Raw genomic sequence first — 20260 nt, 5'->3', positions numbered from 1 at the left:
TGATAGCTCTTTCTGGTGCTGTCAACGGGAGGCCGAGGAGACAAGCTGGAGCTGGATGGAGACCAGCTCCATTGCAGGGAGCACGGAGGGGAAACAAATTCTCCTTTAAAAACGCTCTCCTTGTGCCGCTAAATGGTGTCTGATTGCCGTTATTTCAGACAGCTCCTGCCAAGCCCAGTTTACCTCAATATTTAAGGTATGCTCTGGTCTTTGCTCAGCCTGCTGTGTTATGTGAAAGGTAACAGCGCTAAGTACCTTCAGACGCTCTCGAGGGACGGCCAGGAAGGCGACTGGCATTTTATGTGCTGCTGACTTTTAAGCTTAACGTGGTAAAATGCTAGCCAGGCTTGTCACTTCCCATCCGCAGCGTCTGGCAGCGCTGGGGCTGTCGGACACCTCACAGAGCCCAGCCCCAGCAGGCAGCGTGGGGCTGGCAGGCTCTCCAGGACCTTTGCAGTGCATAAACTGCAACTCTGCAATAACCGAGGGAATCGGGAGCAAGCTTAGAAAATAGAGGAGATGGTGAGAGAGCTGCTACTTCTGGGAATAAAAATAGTTTTTTCTTCAGGGACCTCAATTTTGCGCTTTTTTTTCAGGACTGGGAGAGGAAGAACCATTCCTGCCCTTTGGAGACAAAGTAATTTATAAGCCATGTTTATAAAAATCAGCGATTTCCCTTTAAGTCAGCTCCTGTGCCTTCATCTTGGCTTTCATGATTAGTCACATAATGAGGATATTTCTAATACAAATGTGTCACGGGAGAAGGGAGCCAAACAGCGCTTTATGAGAGGCGAATCTGTATCCCCCCGGATGCTAATTAGTCACGGAGACACAGGCGTGGGGGGCGGGGGCGAGGCGAGCTCTTATTTTAGAAGCCAAAATGATTTGTGCCCTCACAATTTCTGACGTAGGTCTGGAAAGCCGTGCCAAGGTAGAGAGTGACTTGAGATCTCCCTCAGCTTTTGCATCCCCGCCCCTCAGACATGTTTGCCATGCTGCTGCTCCTGCTGCTGTTTGCAGGGTTATTTCTGTCACAGGCTTGGCTAAACAGAAACTCTCTCCTTATAAATATGGAAATCTGATGATTGAGCTTTCCATCTCTTGGGACAAGTTGAAGACGTTGTGCTAAAGAGAAAAGGGCTGCTGAGCAGTCAGCTTGGTGGCTTTGTTTTCTCTACTAGTGGAGAGAAACTGGTGAGGTTTTAATGCTGGGATCCACCTTTGCAGGAGAGGCAAGTGACCTCTCAGGCCATGCTCACAGCAACATGCTGAAGACTTTGAACTGGTAGCCATGCTGAGCATGGCGAGGTGAGGACAAAAGCAGTCCTGCCTGTCCTGTGCTGCCCTCTCAAAGCCGTTAGCGTTACCCACCAATATCCTAGCTGAACCCATCAGCCTGGGTTATGGGGTCAGGAGGCAGCGCTGGGTGGGTATGAAAGCATGGGCTGTGGCAGAGTCCCCTGCTTTGTCCAGGCTAAGCTGGTGTCCACTGCCGAGATCCTCACCTGTCTGCAGTGTGCCAGATATGCTTGGTGCGTGAGCCTTGGGCAGCTGCTCATCTTTTGGGTTGTGTTAGAAGAGTCCATGTTTTTCACTTTGTTAAAGAACTTTGAATGCCACTGGGCATACATTATTTTTCCTGAAAAATCCCTTCACACCTCCATCCCAGAGTGGTGGGCCCCCACAGTGCTTCTTCAGGACTTCATTTGGATCCTGCTTACAGCCTGTCTCCTTTCCTCAGTTTTCTCAGCACCACTTCTTCTTGGGGCCAGAGGTAGCTTTGATCTTGGACAAATGCACAGGTGTTTGCTCTTCCCTCAACATCCTGACTCCATTTGCTGTGCAGCATTCCCAGATCTTCAACTTCCCTAGAAAGCGGGGTCCTTGAGATTTCCATAGGGGTGACTTCAGCACTTTCCAGAGCTGGTTTTGGCTGAGTACCTGAAGGGAGATGCAGTGATTCACTGCTGAAAGCACTTACAAGATCCATCCATGCCCTTGGTTGTGAGTGCAGGCTGAGCAAAGTGCAGGTGTACAAACTCAGATTGTATAGACAGCAAACACCCTGCCCAGGGTGTCTTGGGTTGAAGACAAGAGACCTGGCAAACACAAAGTAGGTGTGGGACAGAGAAGGCATCCTGTGGTTTCAGCACAAATTCAGAGGCTGAAAAAAAGTTCTGCAGTCTGCACACGTCTCATTTTCATTCCAGAAACATCTGACATCAAGCTGACACTCAGCGGGTGGCATTGTCCATTGTGCGGGTCTTGTCATTGACTTGAGACCTCAGTCAGAGAGCCTGCAGAGCTGGACAACCCTGCCCTCTGGGAGAAGGGGGATTGACTAGGTGCAGGAGAAAGGCAGGATGAAGAAATGATTGTTGGAGAAGTAGAAGCAATCGAACAGCTCAGAAAATTATCTGAGGGATTGGATTAAAGGTGCCAGGGCTGTGCCAGGAGCAAAAAGCAAGACCTCATTCATCTTACGTGTACAGGAGTTGAACATGTAAAAATCAGCCACCTTTCTTAAAAAAAGGGTCCTAACTGCTAACTGGAAAAGAACGAGTAGCCCCAGAGGTATGCTAGTAATAGCTGTGACATTGAACCACTGATTGGAGCCCTTGGTGTGTTGAAAGGTATGGATGTGGAGCCGTCCTGGCTTTTCCTCCTAGTGTTGTTACAGCCAGAGGCTCTGAAAGCTGAGTAACACTGTGTTTGCCACTCTGGATCCAGTCCATGGCCTATGAAAGCAATTATCCGATCTCCAGGATGTTGGAGGAAACTTGCATCACTGGAACGGGACTCTCCTACTGTCAATTGTATTGTGTCAGGACATTTTTGTCAGAGTGTATCATCTCTGCAGTATCTGCCAGAACCAGCCAATATTTTTAGTGTTTCCTTCAGGCAAACTTTGATCTCATCTTTCATATACAGCTGGAACAGCCTAGCTGCATACAGGGAGGATCTGTAAACCATTCTGTATATGCCCATGACCATGGCATTTCAGCAGTGGTGGAACCACTTGTCTTGCACTTTCTCAGCCAGTTTCTCCAGTTGTTGGGGTTGTCCATGGGAAGGAAGCGTAGTTCCTCTCTGTCATGTGGGAGAATCTCTGGTAGTCTTCATTTCAGGTGGAAAACTCAACTGTCTCTTTCAAAATAGATTTTTCCTCTTGGTGATGCTCCTTTAAAGCCTTGAAGGAGTAAAGATGGGACACATCTTTGAAAGGAGCTCTAAACACTAACCAACAAGCTTGAATTCAGTCACTACAAGATCCTGCTGTGGTCCCTTATGGGCGGCACTAGGTCTGTGCAGAGCACTGCGGTTTTCTGTAGGATTCGGCTACACCATGTAGCCACGAGTCTGGACTCCTGATCCTGCCTTTGTCCTCCAAACACACTGTGACCTTGGCTTTGACACTTGTCTCAGTTTTTAATAATGAGGATATCTTCCCTTATGAATTAAGGTTTAAAGAGCAGTTATAAAGTTGAGATCCTGGTTTGGCCAGATGCCAGTTGCTAAACTGACTCGTACAACAGCTACCAAGGAATCTGTAATGTGTTATTGCTGTAAATACTCATACGTCTCATGTTGCACCTCAGAGCTGTGGCTGTATAATCAGAGGTACAGAAGGGAAGGTGTAATGTCCTCATGTGTATATCCTTTACAAGGAAGGTAATGTTTCGGTTTTGAAGCATCCTGAAAACATACCTCAGTTAATAGCTGGTTTTAAATAGTTATTGCATGCCAGCTGCTTGGCAAGTGCTGCAGGCAGTGGGGAGTGCAGTGTGGCATTTCTGTAATTTGCAGTGTTAATGATCCAATTTAAGTCATGTAAAGTTAGCGGAAGATACCAAACCTATAAATGCATGTGATAATAGGGATGGCTTATGTGCTTGAGAAGAGCCTGGAGGGAAATACAGTGTGAAATATACTCTATCATGATTGAAAGGAAAGGACCAGGGGCTGCTTGTGCTGCTGGTTTCGGGGGCGGGGGGGTGTGGGGTGGGAATGTAACAGAAAACATGTAATTACTCCCATTTTTCTTCCTTGTCCCTCAGTTGCTTTCCTGAAGTATTTGGTCTACTTACTGAATTGGTGCTTCCTCTGTTACTGTAGACTCCCAGGATTAGTCATACATCAGCATCTAAAAAAAGTTACTTTCTTCACTGTGTTGCAAATGTCATTTTCGATTAGGAAGACAGACCTCTGAAATGGCTTGTTCCCTTTCCACAGCTTATGCCTTTCTGTTTGCTGCATTTTCTTCAGCTTGAATGTGGCAGTCGGGCAGACCCTTTGCAGCTGGGGCTCCAAGGGGACGTGGCAGCACAAGCACTGTGGCACACACAGGCAGAGTGGCACTTCTCTGCTGCCCCCATTTGAAACAAAGCAAAGATCCGAACTCCTTGTTACCTGCCAGTGAGTTCAGCTACCCCAACTGCAGGTGTACTCAGTAAAAAGTCATTTCAGTGATGTTATGGTTCAATTTAATTAACAAGACTTGAGGTTTTAATCATGCAGCAATATTAACGCTGCTGGCTTTTCAATTGCTGAAAAAAATGGCTTCAAATACCAGTTTGTCATACAGTTATAAATGAATCGGGTTCAAAATCTGGATCTTGTAGTGGATATTGCAGGCCTAATTTGTTACTGTTAAATAAGATCTGTTCAGCATTTGCTCAGAAAAGAAAAACAGCGATGTTGTAACTGGTGCATTGGCAGAGCTAGTAGAATGTCAATAAACAGTTGTTGTTTATTGCTTTGTTGAAACTGAGTCAGTAGCTATCAGAATGTATTTCAGTGCATCAGTCCCTGTGTCACCAAAATGCCATTTATTTTCATTCTGGTATGGGGTGGTGATGCTGAGATGAGCAGTTAGTGCTCTGGAGCCAGCAGTGTGCACATGTTGATGAAAAGTGATAACCACGTCTTCCTAGGAGCCTTCTGCTTTGGTCACCCTGTGATTCTGGAGTTCCTTCAACGTGTGAGACTTCAAAAAAAGATGGTTTTCTTCAGCTCACCCAGAGGGAAGCTGAAGGCCAGCCATGGTCCTTGACAGTGGGTAGGGGAGTTTGGAGAAACTCTCATTCCCGGGATAAACTGGTGTTCTGCCTAAATGAGTCTGGCTTAGAAGCAGGCTCCTCTCTTCTTATGACAGATGAGGCAAAGGGACCTAAAAAATCAGGGATCTTATCATCTTGCACCAAATCCAGATCAGGCTGTCCCAATACCGGATCAGCTCTGTTGACTTTGTGTAACAAAAAGTTTTCTAACCTGAGCTTGCAACAGCAATCCCACAACTTTATCAGGCATATTACAGCTCCTTAGCCTTAGCTCTACAGTTTTCTCTGATCTTTCCTTGCAACCCTACTGCAATTTAAGGTAATCATTTCTTATTCTGGTGATCAGAAACAGGAAAAAAAAATTACTTCCTTTTTCTCTGTGGCAGCCCTTTCTGTATCTGAAGACAGCTATTGTATCCCTCCTTAGTCTTCCCCTTTCTTCTCTGAACAACCCCATTCTTCCAGTCTTCCTGTATGGTTGTAGCTTCTAGCTTTTGTCGATAGGACTGCTGAGGGGATTACATCTTCCTTGAAATAACGGGCTCCAAAACTGTATGTTCAAGCTGAAGCCTGGGGGATGCAGAGGAGAGCATAAGAGTCTTTTGTGAGGTTTGCAGGTTCCATTCTTCCCATACATCCCCCTGTGACACTTCCCTTTCTCTTGCTGAACATGCTATTACTGACCATTGTTCATCTATGTGGTGGATTCATCTTGATTCACTATAAATCTCATAGTCTTTAAGCCTCTCCTTTTATGTTGTTTCTCACGTAGACACACTATGCACATCTTGGTTCCCAGTAGTTTTGTTCCCAGTGGGCTTTTTTAAGCACTTTATATTCATAGATATTTCATGTCTACATTGTAGTGATACCTAGAGGCTGCAGAGACCTGTTTTCCAAAACACTGTGAGATTGTGCTTTTACATACCCACCTGTGCACACCGGAGTCCCCTCCCCAGAAGCCTGCTGCCTACAGCAGCATTTCACAGGATAACCTGGTGCTGTACAGCTTGGGGCAGAGTGAATCTGCGAACGGCATAGGATTTTCTGTTCCCGGAGCAGAGAGACTGAAGGCATAAATATTTATTAGCAGGAGCAATGTTCCAGCCCGAGAGTCTGGGATGACAACATGGGAGTGACAGAAACTTCTCGGTGACCTGAATGTACCCCCTGTATTTGGGGTGCATGCAATTTCTCACTTGTTTTTCTGCTCACTAACTCAGTTTCTCATGCACAGAACATGTATCAAATTTTCCAGACTCAATGTTTGTTGTGAAGCAAACACTTGGGCTTGTCCTTTCTTGTTAGCATTTGTTTGCAGGGTGTGATCCACATGGGCAGCTTCAGAAAGCAGGAGTCTGCTGAGCTGTGAGCACTCACTGTAGGCTGTTACGCATGTGTTGGTACGAAGACTTCCAGCATCTTTAAGCTGGGCAGAAGACAGCAAGCACATCATCAGTTGGTATAGGAGAGAGGCAAAGGTAGCTGGATGATACTCCTGAGCAGTCAGCTCATACTGATTCAGCTGGTGATGATCAGACCAAAGCCTCTGAGCTGTGGAGAGAAGTGGTGGGTAAAGGCCTGTATATTGGGTCTTTCCTTGAGATTAGAGGGTAAGGGCAATCTTCGCCCTGTGCTTTGCCAAAAAGCAGAGCTGCTTTAATGGTTGTAGAATTTCCCACAAGCAGCAGAGTGGAGAACATTTTCTTAGGGCTGTAAAAATGACTGATTTTTAGGATTGGAAGGGTGGGCAGATAGAGACATCACAGTTTCCAGCTGTGTTTTTAAGGGGCAGCTGAAGGCCACAGAAACTGCATGTGCCCATTCCCTTCCATGTGCACTGGGATCCCAGAGGATTTACAGGGTGAAAAGCAGAGGCTTGTTAAGCTTGCAAGATGTCAGAAGTGTAGATTGTGAAGGAAGGCAACAGAAGCTGCATTTTCCAAGGTGCTACAAAGGTGTGTTTGTACCCAGCTCCATTGCTCAGGGTGTAACTGCACAGTTTGCTGGCTGTTGGGGCTGTTTCTGCCCCCCTCCCAGTCAGTGAGGGTTACTGGGAGAGGTAGATGATAAGAGTAAAAAGGCTATTGACGTGCTGCATTATGGCAGATGATGTGTTTCTTGCTAAGTACTGCAAAAAAGTAAGGGGGGATTTAAAAAAAGAGAGAATAAAAACCCTGCTGAGCATGCTATTGTCCTTGAATCCCTGATTTCATTTTAAAGTGGTTTCAGCTTCTCTCTGTGCCCCTGCATAGCAAGGATTCACAGCACTCCTGCCCCATGAAGGTTCACTGGAACTAATTTCTGGTGTCCAGAAATGGCACATGGTACACACCATAGGACATGGCTGTACCTAGCAGGAGGGCAGTTTTCAAGGTCCATTGTGTTGAGCCTGTAGAAAAAAACAAACTAGTAAGGAACCGCCCCACCATTCAACTACTGTGGTTGAGCATGCCCAATTAAGCTGTGAGCATGTGGGGAGAAAAGTTTGATTAAACTCTGGCCCCAGCCGAGCATTCATGCAGTGGCCTGATTGAATGTATTTTTTCCTTAGGAATGAAGACATAAGGAAGCCTCAGGAATAAAAAATCCCTTAAACGTATTAAATTCCTGTAGCCATTTAGAGCCCCTGCAGCCACATCTCAGCACTTGCCTTTTGATTGGGAGTGTTGTGTTCCCCCCCAGTGAGCAGAAAGAAATCACATCAACTGGCCTGGGACTGGTCACACTGTGTAACTGAGATTTTGACTGGGGTCAGAGCTGAATGCATTGGTTTAGGGAGGCTTATAAAAAAGGACAAAATCTCCCAAGTGAATTCCAATAGCGAAAGCCCATGGTGAGTCTCAGTGTGTTCATAGGCATTCACAAGTAAAAGGCTAATTAGTCAAGTAAATGTTTCTCTGGGTGGATGAGCTATATAGAGAGAAATGCACCCATTCAGTATGCACAGAAGCAAAGCGTGTTCATGCAAAGAGGCAGCTCGGCTCTGGGAATGCCATTGTTCTTGCAGCAGGGATTGTTACTATGAAGTCCTGTGCATTGCTGCAGAACATATGTGAAGTGATGGATGGGGAATACTACAGTGCCTCAGCACTCTTGGGCCAGGGATAGATACCCACTGGCACTGGGGACGCTGTCTCTGGCCCAGCGCGGTTTGCTTTTGGATCCATTTTACTCTCTGGAGGGAGCGGGCATGCTGTGGTGGTCACCCAGACTCTGCTGGTGCTTTGTGACCCCTCTGTGCAAGTTGTGTGACCCCTCTGTGCTGTTGTGCAGCCGTAACATGTTCCCCTGTGGGTCTGCTCTAGAGATGCCATGCTGCTGGGGCAGGAAAGACTGGTGTTATTATGGACCCTGGTGCTGTGTCCTTTATCATTCTCACCTCCAGTGTCAGAGACAGGGGTGCAGTCTCCAGCAGTTGCTAGGCCTCCTCTGTAGTCAGTGGGGAGAGGGGGACACATCGCCAGGGATGGATTCGTCTCCTTTTAAGATGAGTGTCTAAGACAGGATGGAATTAATTGTTCTTTGAAAATCGTCTTTGTTTTCTCTCGAGGTCTAGGAAGCCTTTTCTATTTGTTTGGTCTAGAGCCCAGCTTTGAGATTGCTCCAGTTGAGTTCTCTGGTCCAGGACCAGAGTCTGAATCCTCAAAGGCACCTCAGAACATTTCTCCCCTCTCTCTCTTCATGCAAATGGATGTTTAATGTCACTGGCAGATTACCCACAAGGAAAAGCTACTGTCAGCACATCAGCTTCTGAGAAAAGTAAGGGCTGGTTTTGATTTAAAGAGTTTAAGCGTAATTTTAACAGTGTGAACCTGAGCTAGTCTGGGTGGGCAGTCCCTTTCTCTGCCATGTGAACTTCTGGCTGTGAGCTGATGTGGCTCTATGCTGGACTGCACCAGCACAGGAGGCAGTATGTGGCCATCACGCTGTGTCCTTTACGGTAATACGTCTACTCCCATGACTTCCTGCAGCCAGCAGATTGGGGCTCCAAGGACTTGTTTGTGTTCAGTAGCCCTAGGAAGCATCCAGCTCTTGGAGTCATGCTCCTTAAAAACATCTGTATCCTGCCTTTTCCCAGACTGTCAGAGAAAAGATTCTCATCCGGGAAGCCTGGACTCAGATGGTGCCACTTACCACCTTACGCATCCCTCTTGGAGACGTTCTAGCATGCCTGGGACATAGCCGTGTCCTTTGTGTTTTCTGGCCATTTCCATGAATATCCTTTCCTACAGCCTGGATTCTGATCTAGCTCCTTCAACTGGGTATGTTGGAGACCGATCCCATGTTACAAGGATACCACAAGAGCTGGTCTTTGGTTGAGATTGTAGAATAGGTTCTGACACAGAAAATAAGGATGACTATTTCAAGTCAGATTAAAGGTCTCGCCTACCCCCTGTCGTGTCCCCAAAAGGACATGAACACGGTGAGCCTGCAGTGATGCCTCCCTGGTTCTCCCTCTCCAGCGATCCGTGCCTGGGGGCAGCCTGAGCCAGAAGCAGTGCTTTTGTATTTGATGGGTATTCCTTCCATTCATTCTTCTCACCCTTTCCTGAGCCCCTTTTAGCATCCACAGCAGCACATCATCTGCTGTATGGAGATGTACTGAGTTTGTTTCCAGCTGTTGTGTGTCAACTGCCACTTGATGGCTCATGCCTGCAGGAAATAAGAGCTGCTGATCCCCATTCACCTTCTCACCCCACTCAGGATTATTTAGACTTATCCCAGAGCCCCTGTCCGTTGTCTCTCCCTGGCTGAAGAGTCCTGGTCTGTCTAGCTGGTCATCTGATGGAACGTGTCATCTGAGATCTCTTCCTTGAGTGACAGTAGCTAGCTACAGCTCGTCATTTTAATTTATAAAGTTGGGATTGTTTATCTTCTGTGTACCTCTTCACTTTTAGCTTCCTTTGATTTCAGCTGATGTATTTTTGCCATTCAACTGCTGTATTTTATCATTTAGTGTGGTTATTAAAGCAGGTTTTTTAACGTAAAATGCATGCAATTCTTCATTTATGCCTGTGTTCTCCTGGAGACTGGCTTGTTTGTTTGCAGCCTGCTCTAACCTTTTTAACCAGTCATTAAACTGCTGCATCAGAGGAAGACTGCAGCAGTGACTGCATTAGAGGAAAGCAGAAGAAACTGCATATGGTTCAGCATTATCTATTTAATATCATTGAATGCAAGGTCTTATAAGCACCATCCATTTTAAATACTGTCAAAGTCCACTGGATAGTGCAAAGGAGCAGAATTTTGATAAAACATTATAACTCTACATATGTTATTTGACCAGTTTCAATGAAGATAGAGCCTAATTCAAGAATCACATTTTATCTCATAAGCATAGTGTATTATAAAGAGCTAATGTGCACTGCAGCGAGAAGGCAGGCACTGGAGAGGAAGGGGCAGTGGCCCACTGAGTGATTTTTTTACTGAGAGCAAAGAGGGATGGTACCTTGCTTTGAAACTCAGTGACTCAGCCTTGCATACAGCTGTCAATACCAAATGAAGAGTTGCATTTTTATGAGGAATCGTGTACAAAAAACTCCAGAAACTGAGGGTTGGACAGTATCCATTCCACAGTTTGGAATGGTATTTTGTGATCTTTAGTTTCTGGTGCTTTGTTCCATTTCTTACAAAGTGATGGTTTCTTCAGATATTGGACCTAATATTGGATGTATATTTTCCCTGTGCAGCTCTACCTATTATAAATCCAAATTTACATACACATTTATGTGTATATATATGCATGTTCAATTTAATTTCTAGCTTCTAGGTGGGAAGAAGTGAACATGTTTGAAAACCAATTTTAATTTTCACTATGGTGCTAAGTAGAGATAGTTCCAGCAGGTTTGAAGTTTGCTGTGAAAGGACTTACATTTTTAGCAGTGGTAGAACTAACTGCCTGAATTGGCAGGTTGTCTCTCTGAATCCTTTGATGCACTGTACCGTAGATACACTGGATTAGGTTGTCTGCAAGTAGGTGTGATAGGGCAGACTCCATGTTTGGAGAGCTTTGGTTTTTGGGGGGATTTCAGTGACAGTGAAAGGTGCTGTGGTGACAGATACTGAAATTAAATCTTTTTGGTTCACCACAAAATAGGTCCAGCATGGAAAGTACAGACTTCTGCACCCCTCTCCCAAGAGGAACCAGAGATTGAGTTCTCCTACTCATTCAATCCTTGTTCCTCTGAGCTGGACTTTGACACAGGTGGTCATGAGCTTTTTAGTTTTAACCATGAGGTTGACTGGTCCGCTTGGAACTCAGCTGAAACTGTAAATGCATTTCATACAACACCCCAAAGAGTCATCACATGAAAATGGCTTGGGACTACTGCCAGCCCAGGCTGAATTTGAACTGTTGACCTACCTTCCACATTATATTCCCAGTATCATCCATCATATAAGTCTGATGCTGAAATCTGGTGTTTTCAGAGGTACTTTTAGCATACAAAATGTGCTTCCAAGGTTCTATGTTTTGCCCCTGGGTTTCAGCCTTTCAAAACACTGGCATGTTCTCTGCTCCCTCTGAATGTGGGTGGGGATGGACTCGCCTAACAGCCAGTTAGAGAAGAGACTACATAACTTTTAGCTAAACCATGCCATTTTGTTTCCTTTTCTTTCTTAACAGGATCCAACAGCTGCATCTATTTCGGACAGAGATTGTGATACGAGAGAGGGAGAGACTGTAGCCATGAACTATAAGCCGTCCCCACTTCAAGTGAAATTAGGTGAGTCTTTGCTGATGAAGAGTGAAAAGGCTAAATCCAAGGTCTGAAATATGGTGAGGTGCTTGTGGGATCACAAGCAGATCTCCACGCATATGGCTGAGCATGCCAGCTTGGCTCAAACAACTCACAGAGCAGTTTTATCATTGTGATTCTGCTGCTGCGGAAACTGACCTACAAACATTTAAGAACCCTGTATCTTGGGCAGTGGTAGAGCAAGGAAGCTATGCCTTGAAAGGAAGGCATAGCTTTTTAAACTTACAGATTTTTATCAAGCTAAGATCAAGGCTTGGCTAGATAAAGAATGAAGATAGTATAGAGGGACTGTAAAAAGAAGAGAAGACAGAATAACTGCAAACAAAAGGGAAAGGATCAGAGACTTGGGCTACTACCAGGAAAAGACAGAGCTATGGAGGGCTTAATTTCTGGAAGCAGAATCATCCAGTTAGCACAAGACACTGCTTCCTCACAAGGCTAATGCTTGTAAGAGGACAGCAATCCACACACGGCTATCCTGCCTCCAAAACCTGAGCCACTATTGTGCCACACAGCCTCAAGAACATGATGAGGGACAAGTCAAAGGAACAGTGTGCTTTTTGCTCAGAGCATGGATTAAAAAATGGGAATCTAAGTCTGGAAAAATTCCCAATAGGAGCAGGAAGCAGTCCCCTGGTTGTCCTTCACATCAGAACAAATGACATTGAGAGGATGCTGCTGGAGCTGATTGAGGGTGACTATGCCATGTTGGGGAAGTCTCTGAAATAAGTGGGTGCCCACATGTTCAGTGGAATAGCTCTGGTGCCTACCAAATGAGTGATAGGGAAGATCAGCAGACAGCTAAGCTTTGAAGAATATTTGGGAAAGTTTGGGCATTGGTGTGTGATTATGAAGAGATGTTCTCAATAGATAGGTTTTACCCAAGGACCTGCAGTACTACTGCAAACAGTAGTGTTGGCCTCATTTATAAGAGGAGCCTTAAAGAAACACCAGGAAGAGTCTGGAGAGCGCTTGTAAAGTCTCAAAGCTCTGCCTGAGTACGTGGTAAATTGAATAGTCAGACAAATCTGGTCATAGCAGTACAGAAGGGAATGTCACAGAGTAGGCCCATAGACGGCAAAGGAAAAGAAAGTAGTTGAATAGGCAAGATCTTGCTGAAAGAGTGACGAGGAAGGAGAAGACAGAATTGGATATGCAAATGCAGCAAGATTATGCAGGAAAGTGGAGGACCTTGAACTACTGATACAGGATATGAGAAAGTGCATTGGGAGAGTATATCTGTCTTGCAATTGCAGTCATGAATACTCTAAAACCAGTGTCTGCTTTTCAGGAAAAGGCAGGGAGCAGCAGTATGTCTTAATGACAGCACAGCTCAGTTTGGTAAAAGTTTATTACTGCCAGCCTGCCATATGCCACCAGGATCCTTTTTCACTGCCAAGAGAGTTCTGTAATGTTATTAGAGAGTTAATTACTACTGCAGTGGTTGTTTTGGATAATTTAACATCAGGAATCAGGTTGGAGAGCAGTTGATACTATTATTGGTAATTCTGAGATATTCTTGCATTTCTAGGCAATAAAAATATCCTCCAGAGATTCACTAACATGAGAGGAAATGGTGCTATTTTAGACTTGGCTTTGGTAAGTCATGAGGACATTATAGGAGATCTGATCATAGGAAATAGATTTGGATTCAGGGATAACAAGTTCAATTCATACAAATTAAATGAAAAGGTAGTTTGAGGTAGATCTGTAACAAACTTCAGTTTTATAGACTAAGTGCTTAAGCAAAGCCAGTAGATTGAGAAACCCAGGAACTCAAAACACATCAGGTAGTGTTGAAGGAGAAAGTGGTGGAAGAAAGGATATTGCTAATGGAGTTCTCCAACAGTCATTTCATTTACATGTTCATTTACATGTTCACTGATGACTTTTTGACACAAAAAGCAGGAGTTAGCAAAGAAAATTTAGTCATAGCATATTTGGGAGACATCAGTACAAAGACTCAGAAATACCATAAGGAAAACATGAAAACTGGAATTATAGAAATGAGGAAAATATGACAGGAGAAACTCGATTGGCTGTAAACTGGAATTTACCAGCTGGAGGTGACTAAGGAAGATAAAGCCTGTTACATTAGTTGATAGCAAGGCAGCTAATTATTAAAATATGCCATAGTCACACTTCTGCAGAGCTTACCAGCTTTTTTGCAAAGATCAGATACAACATGATGATTAGTCTTTCTGCCAGAACTTCTGCTTTTCCACATAGGGAAAATTTTATTCCATTTAGCCGCTGCTGAATGCTGCTATCCATCAGTAAAGAGGCAAAGGGAGGTATTGGTAGAGTCTGAACAGTTTTTGTGGTAGACAGAGGTGTACCACTGCAAGAACCTCCTTTCCAGTTAGTGCTTCTGCCCAGTGAATACTGAGTGCTGACCACAATATGCTTATGAAGGTAATAGTGGGTGAAATCTATCTGCTTAAGAGGAATTGTCTTGTAAGGCTGACGAGCATCTTCCTGCCTTGTCTCCAGAGAGAAGTCTGCTCAAACACCTCTCTCTCTGCCTGTGGAAACAACATGCCTCTTTAATTAGTTGAACATCTATCTAGTGGCATTTGGATCGACTATCTACTCTTGGCCATACACAGGTGAGCTCTAGGTTACCTGGAGCAAAACAAGACTAATGGTATTGTCTGTAGCCAGTGTAACATGTCTTTAATCCACATCAGCTCCTGCTGCTGTTGTTCTTAAAATCTGCCCAGCCTTTACAATTTTCAAGCAGTTTAATGCTCGCATTTCCCAGCTCCAGCCCCAGTTCCTCCAACTACATTTTTTTGTCTCTTCTGCATTAAACTTGTCAGGATTTGGATTGTTTTTTTAATCTCTTTAAGGCTAGACAAAGTTAAGGTAGTACATAAATGTTTAATAGCTTAACTGGCGGACCCATTGTTGGGGATGGTAGTGACTAGGGTTTTAATCCTATTGCAGGTTTTCGATATGGATAGTGGCATTTTTCACTGTTAAATCAGAATCAATTGTTCAAATGTCAAATGCTCTGATGGAAGGTTGATAAATGTAATTTTTCACTCTGTGAAGATTCATATATAAATCCGTCATATGTGCTTGCTGGAAGCTTGGTTCAAGTGAGCTCAATTAAATACCAATCCAGCATGAATACAGCTTTTGCTTCCAAAGCCCACAGTGACTGAAGTGTGACAGAGACAGTGTGCTGTGCTGCACGCACTGAACACAGATTTATCCTGCTGCTTGAATGCTCTTTCCCTTGGTTGTTTCTCCCTCTCTGAATAAATACATTTGGCCACATATTTGCTTGGAGGGTCAGACAGATACAATAAAAACTTCACTGGTGCCTTATATTTCCAGTGACTTCCTAAAGGTTACACCTGTTTTATAAGTGCAAGAGTAAAACATTTAGCTTGCTGCTGGGGCCACATCAGAAGGAGGAGAACTTCCCACCAAGGGGAAATAACATCTCCCGGTTCGTGTAGTTCATCATCTTAAACCCTTATTGATATTATATCCATATTAATTATGTATTTCTTACTTTTCTAACACTCCCACTTTGTCCTTCTGTCAGGAACTGCAGGGCTCAGCCATGCTTCTTTCTTTCTTGCAAATCACTTGATAAGGAGGCTCCCGACAGCACTGGGAGGGGCTGGGTGTCCATTAGTGCTTAGGAGATGTCTCCAGCACATCCTTATTAGGAGGCATATCCAGATGGAGCACATACCACAAGCCTTTTGAAAACAGAAGAGAGTTGTGATAAGGAGAGAGGGAGGAATAGAATAATCCCCAAGTGTAAATCTCAGGGGCTCCGTATCCACTGGAAGGCAACAGATTCTCATGGGATCCCCAGGAGACGAGATACTATTTTAATGAAGCTTATGCCATCTGTTCTTCTATTTTGCATTTTAAATTTCCCTTCTCTTCTCTGAAATTGCCATCCAGACAGTCTGTCTGTCCTACCTAGCAGTCAATGACCTGACAGTTTGTGTTAAAACAGAATGGGCAGTGCGCAATTGGTTGGAGTGCTGCAGAACAGGCTACAGTGGTGATGAGGGATTGTGGCAGTGGCATCTTCATCAGCACATGCACCACACCAGGAGCTTGGCAGTAAACCTCCCGCATCCCTGTCTGCAGATGAACATATGGGAGAGAGGCAGACAGATAGAGACACTCATAGCAGCCTTCATCCCTTTGAGATACCTGTTACCTTAGATGTAAGCACCTCCACTCCTTGGACTAGATAGAGAATAAGGCACTGTTTTTGGAAGATTGCACAGTGGGGTGCCTAAAAGTGTGTGAAAAATGAGTGTCTAAGCTAGGCAAACTGGGTCCTACTTAAGACTGAGTAAGCTACATGCAGATGAGGTCTCTTGCCATATGACCAAGAGGAAGCCTTGTTCATATTGATGCAGGCTTGAAGGTGTTAATGGGTTTTGTTTTAGATAGTCTTTGCAAAGCTTCTTGTAAAAAAATGACCTGAATTGCAAATGTAGCGGATCATTTGCCTGCTTTCCTAGCTACTGTTTCGTTCCCCTCCCAGCTTAGATCTCAGGCTGGTTATTTATCTTAATACCAAAAACCCCAGTGGATGATACTAGTCAGCTCCATAAGGCAAAGCAAGTGTCACAAAGTTGCATTTGGTGTAAGCTGCTGTAGCTCAAGTATATAATCCACCAGCCTAACCAGAAACTTCCCTTGCTTCAATAGACAGGAAGCTGTCGTAACACCTACAGAGCAGAGCTATTTCATTAATTAATAGGATACTAACACTTTCATGCTGCCAGCTGCATTGTTGGATATTGCTTTTTTTCTGTAGGAAACACAGTGCAGATTGCTTTTAGAGCAAGTCAGCCACAGCCCAGCTACTGCTGGGAAGAAAATTCTGCTCACCAGGAGCCTGGACCTATTGCTAGGGTGAGCATAAAAGCCTCTTGAGTCACCCCAGCCTGGCCTTTTGGCTTTCTGCGTGACAAGAAGGAGATGAGAGCAAGTGAACAGCCATAGTGGGGCCTGAGCCAAGCACATGGCTCAGGGAGAAGTGAAGAAAGTCTCGGTAGAAAAAGTTGTTCTCTGACAAATAACCATAGCGCTCATCCTCCAAGGAGAGATCTCAGATGAGACCACCAAGGCTTCTTGTCTGCTTCTGCCTGTATCAGTCCCACCTCTCCATCTTAGAATGTATAAACATCCTAAGATTTTACATGGTCACAGCAGAGGAGTTCATATCTCTGGCTTCCATAGTCTCTAGATGCAGATGGGGATTCTGCATGGGGACACCAATAAGATGCATAGACTTCCAAGCACTGAATTATTTCACTCGTGCTATTGTATTAATTCTTGCTTGTTAACAAACAAGATTCTCAAAAACCTCCAGAAAGTAACTGGAATGATGTTCACTTAGAGCAAGCAACTCTGGAAGGGGTAAAACAGCAACAGAAACCCCATTGTAAGGAAAGACAGCATGTTGTTCCCTGGTGTGCTTGACTTGGGCAAAACTGAGGATCTAATTTATGGCTGGGCCCCATCTTGGTGGAGATTGGCGTGAACAGAGTTAATCCATTTGGGGACAGAGGCTGATGACACAAGCTGTGGTGTTAGCTCCTGCCTTCCTGCCTGCAGCTTCGCATTTGTTGCAGATACTGAATTCCTGTACGATCAGGGAAGAGTAATACTGGGAATATCAGTAAATGAGCTGAGAACTACAAAACCCTCAGGGTTCAACAATAACAAAATTGGTGCATTTCTTGTTGAAACTTTAGAGATGGTCTCTAATCCCAGTGAAGAACAGACTGCCTTTATCTCCTTGTGTTGCTCCTGTGACTGATCTTTCGGTTGGTGTAGTTATTTAACCTCCCTCTCCTAGGGTTGGGTGTGGGTTCAGAGCTTGTTTTAAAGCATCTCCATGAAAGAGCCACAAAGCACACAGCAGAGCATCCTATCCCAGTGCTGTTCAAAAGGATGCTGTGCTCAGAGATCCCCTTCCAGGGCTGCTTTTGCTGTGGGTCAAGATGAAAAACTGGCGCTGGGAGATGTTGTCCTAAACAGAGCAGGCAGCAAGCATCTTGCATGAATGGCTGAATGACTCGGTACCTGTCTGCATCTGTAGCTCCTTTTCTGTGTCATCTCTTCCCAGTCTGCTTCACAGCTTGTGACTTCTAAGCACTTCATACAGAAAACAGAATAATAAGGGAAGGTTGTAGTAGACTGGACAAATCAATGCCATTAGTGTATCCTTTTGTCAGTACCTCAAGTACTGTACTATTCCCAGTTGCTCTTCTGTAATAAGGAGATTAATGCTAATTAGGTACAGCAGCTGTTGTTTATGGGAAGAAGCTCTGTAGGTAAATTAGGGAAACATTTTATAAAAAAGCAGTAACTCTTAAGCTAGGTCCCCAGGTTCCAGCTCTATTGACGAAATTGCAGATTTCCATATCCATAACTGTTTGCATGGAGACCTCAGGTGACATCATTACATTAAGTGCACAAAGCCGTTTTCCTCCCCTGGGAGCACCCATTTCCTTGAACACAGTCTGTAATTTGTACAGGGGGGATGAGTAATGTGGAAGCCAGAGCGCAGCAGCCATGTAGCACTGCTATTGATTTTCTTCATGAAGACAGAAGTGCAGCTTACCACTTGGAGGTCTCCTGGGACTTGGGAGGAATTTATTTAAACGTTATTTCATGTGTTATTACTCTTTCCATTTATAAGAGAAATTGTGTACACAGATTTATTGCAGCATCCTTCCTGTAGGATATGTCCAGACTGTTTTTGGAGGGGATGAGAGAGTGAACAGCTGCATCACGTTAAGCACAGTAGGGCTGTCTGCAGACAGAGAAGCAAAGATGAGGGCGGAAAAACAGTTGTGACAGGCATATTATTGCAGATTAGTTAGAGGAGAAATAGAAGGCCTGAAAGGAAGAGGTGTGTGAGATACTGTAGCTGACAAAAGCTCAGGTAAACAGTAAAACCATTAAAAGAAACTGGAACAGAGCAATTCACTACAGTTCAGCAGAAAGCTCTGGGCAGGAGGCGGTGTGTAAGTGGGTGAGACGGAGGGAAGGGAGGTACCAGTCAGCAAATCCCAGGAGCAAAGCATGAGCACATGAATATGAGCATGATGTGGCATAATGTTCACCAAACGAGCCTAGTCTTTCTGTCACTGCAATTTGCTTGATTTGTTATGCCACCAGAGCAGAGCTTTACTGGCCTTTCCCAGGCCTCCACTGTCATATGTGCACGTCTCCCACGACAATTTACTGGGTACCCATGCACCTTGCAAGCCGATAGACACACACCCACTCACATCTTGTGTTGCACACACCACCCTTGGCTAATGTACCTTCAGATAAAAAGTCATGAAGGAGGAGGCTATAAGGTAGCTGAATCGTTTTGCTGGGCATTATCTGGCCATTCTTTAGCCACTCTAAATTTTTACAGTACCTACAGGACTGATAGTCTAGGAAAGAGAGCTAATCATAAAGATCTGCTGCTACACAAGTTATTTCACTTTGTAATGAGAATGGGCCAAAGCATCTGGAGTGTGAATGGGAGTTTTGTGCCTGAAGCAGAAGACCAGAGCTGCAAATTACAGGTTCTCTTCTTTGCCCTGACCCACCATAATCTGTCATCTCAAATATGAGAAGCAGCTCAGAAGGTTGTGAGGCAAAACAAATTAAGCAAATTACTGAGACTCTCTGATAGGAAGAAGGAAAAATTCAGCAATTGAAGTAGTGATGAGAATAAAACCTACTTAGCCTAGCAAAGCCTAACCCCAGCAGGCAGCACCACAGCAGTGATAGGCTGGTGATCTGTTCAGAGGTCTCGTTACACACTGTGTATTCTCTCAGCCCTGTTTTCTATGAAGTGCATAGAGAGCTCGTTTAGGAGAGTGGTGTCCCCAAAGCTGATTTACACCTTGTTCCTGACATTAAAAAGACTAACACCAGCCTAGTTGACAAGGCTGCCTGCTCAGGCATCTTTGACAAAATCAACACAGAAAAGGGCAATAGTACTGTTTTCTGGCTTCTCAGAGCCCTGTGTCCTTAAATGTAGTCTCCACCTGATCCTCTGGCCCACTGCAAGGGAATGTTTTCCCAATCCTGAATTACTCAGGGCTTACTATTTCTGTAATTATTTCTAATGTCTCCGTAGGTAGACAAGTTTCTGCATAGCAGTCAAGGGAAGCAAGTAGATCCCAGTGTAATTAATGTAAACCGGCTCCAGAACAGACCACAGCATCCACGGACAGTATTGGATGATGCATTTTTTTAATGTGTTTGATTTATTAATGATGAGCCTTAAACTGTACCTGATGGTTAATTGAATTTGTTCTGGCTATTCAATGATGTGGGCTCCCCCTTTGTCTTCTCTGTACTGCACACTCAGCTCTTAACCAGGAAAGGTTACAGTTTGCTTATTGAGTGTGGGGGCTAAAATGCTCTGTCAGCAGA

The 20260-nt window shown here is 44.5% G+C and overlaps 1 protein-coding gene across 4 annotated transcripts in view; it reads left to right on the top strand.

Moving 5' to 3' along the window:
• Nucleotides 1-20260, top strand: part of FAM219A (family with sequence similarity 219 member A) — a 93448-nt gene that overhangs the window by 45132 nt on the left and 28056 nt on the right. For 2 of the 4 annotated variants that reach the window (XM_059833502.1, XM_059833501.1), the window contains exon 2: nt 11689-11745. In XM_059833502.1, the coding sequence (XP_059689485.1) occupies nt 11689-11745 (57 nt within the window). Of the gene's footprint in view, nt 1-11688; nt 11789-20260 lie in introns of all 4 variants that reach the window. The other 2 variants (XM_059833499.1, XM_059833500.1) reach the window with 1 other exon arrangement.

The sequence above is a fragment of the Gavia stellata genome, chromosome Z (genome assembly GCF_030936135.1).
Source record: "Gavia stellata isolate bGavSte3 chromosome Z, bGavSte3.hap2, whole genome shotgun sequence".
Lineage (NCBI taxonomy): Eukaryota > Metazoa > Chordata > Aves > Gaviiformes > Gaviidae > Gavia > Gavia stellata.
The sequence above is the reverse complement of the archived record's forward strand: the minus strand, read 5'-3'. Positions and strand labels throughout refer to the sequence as shown.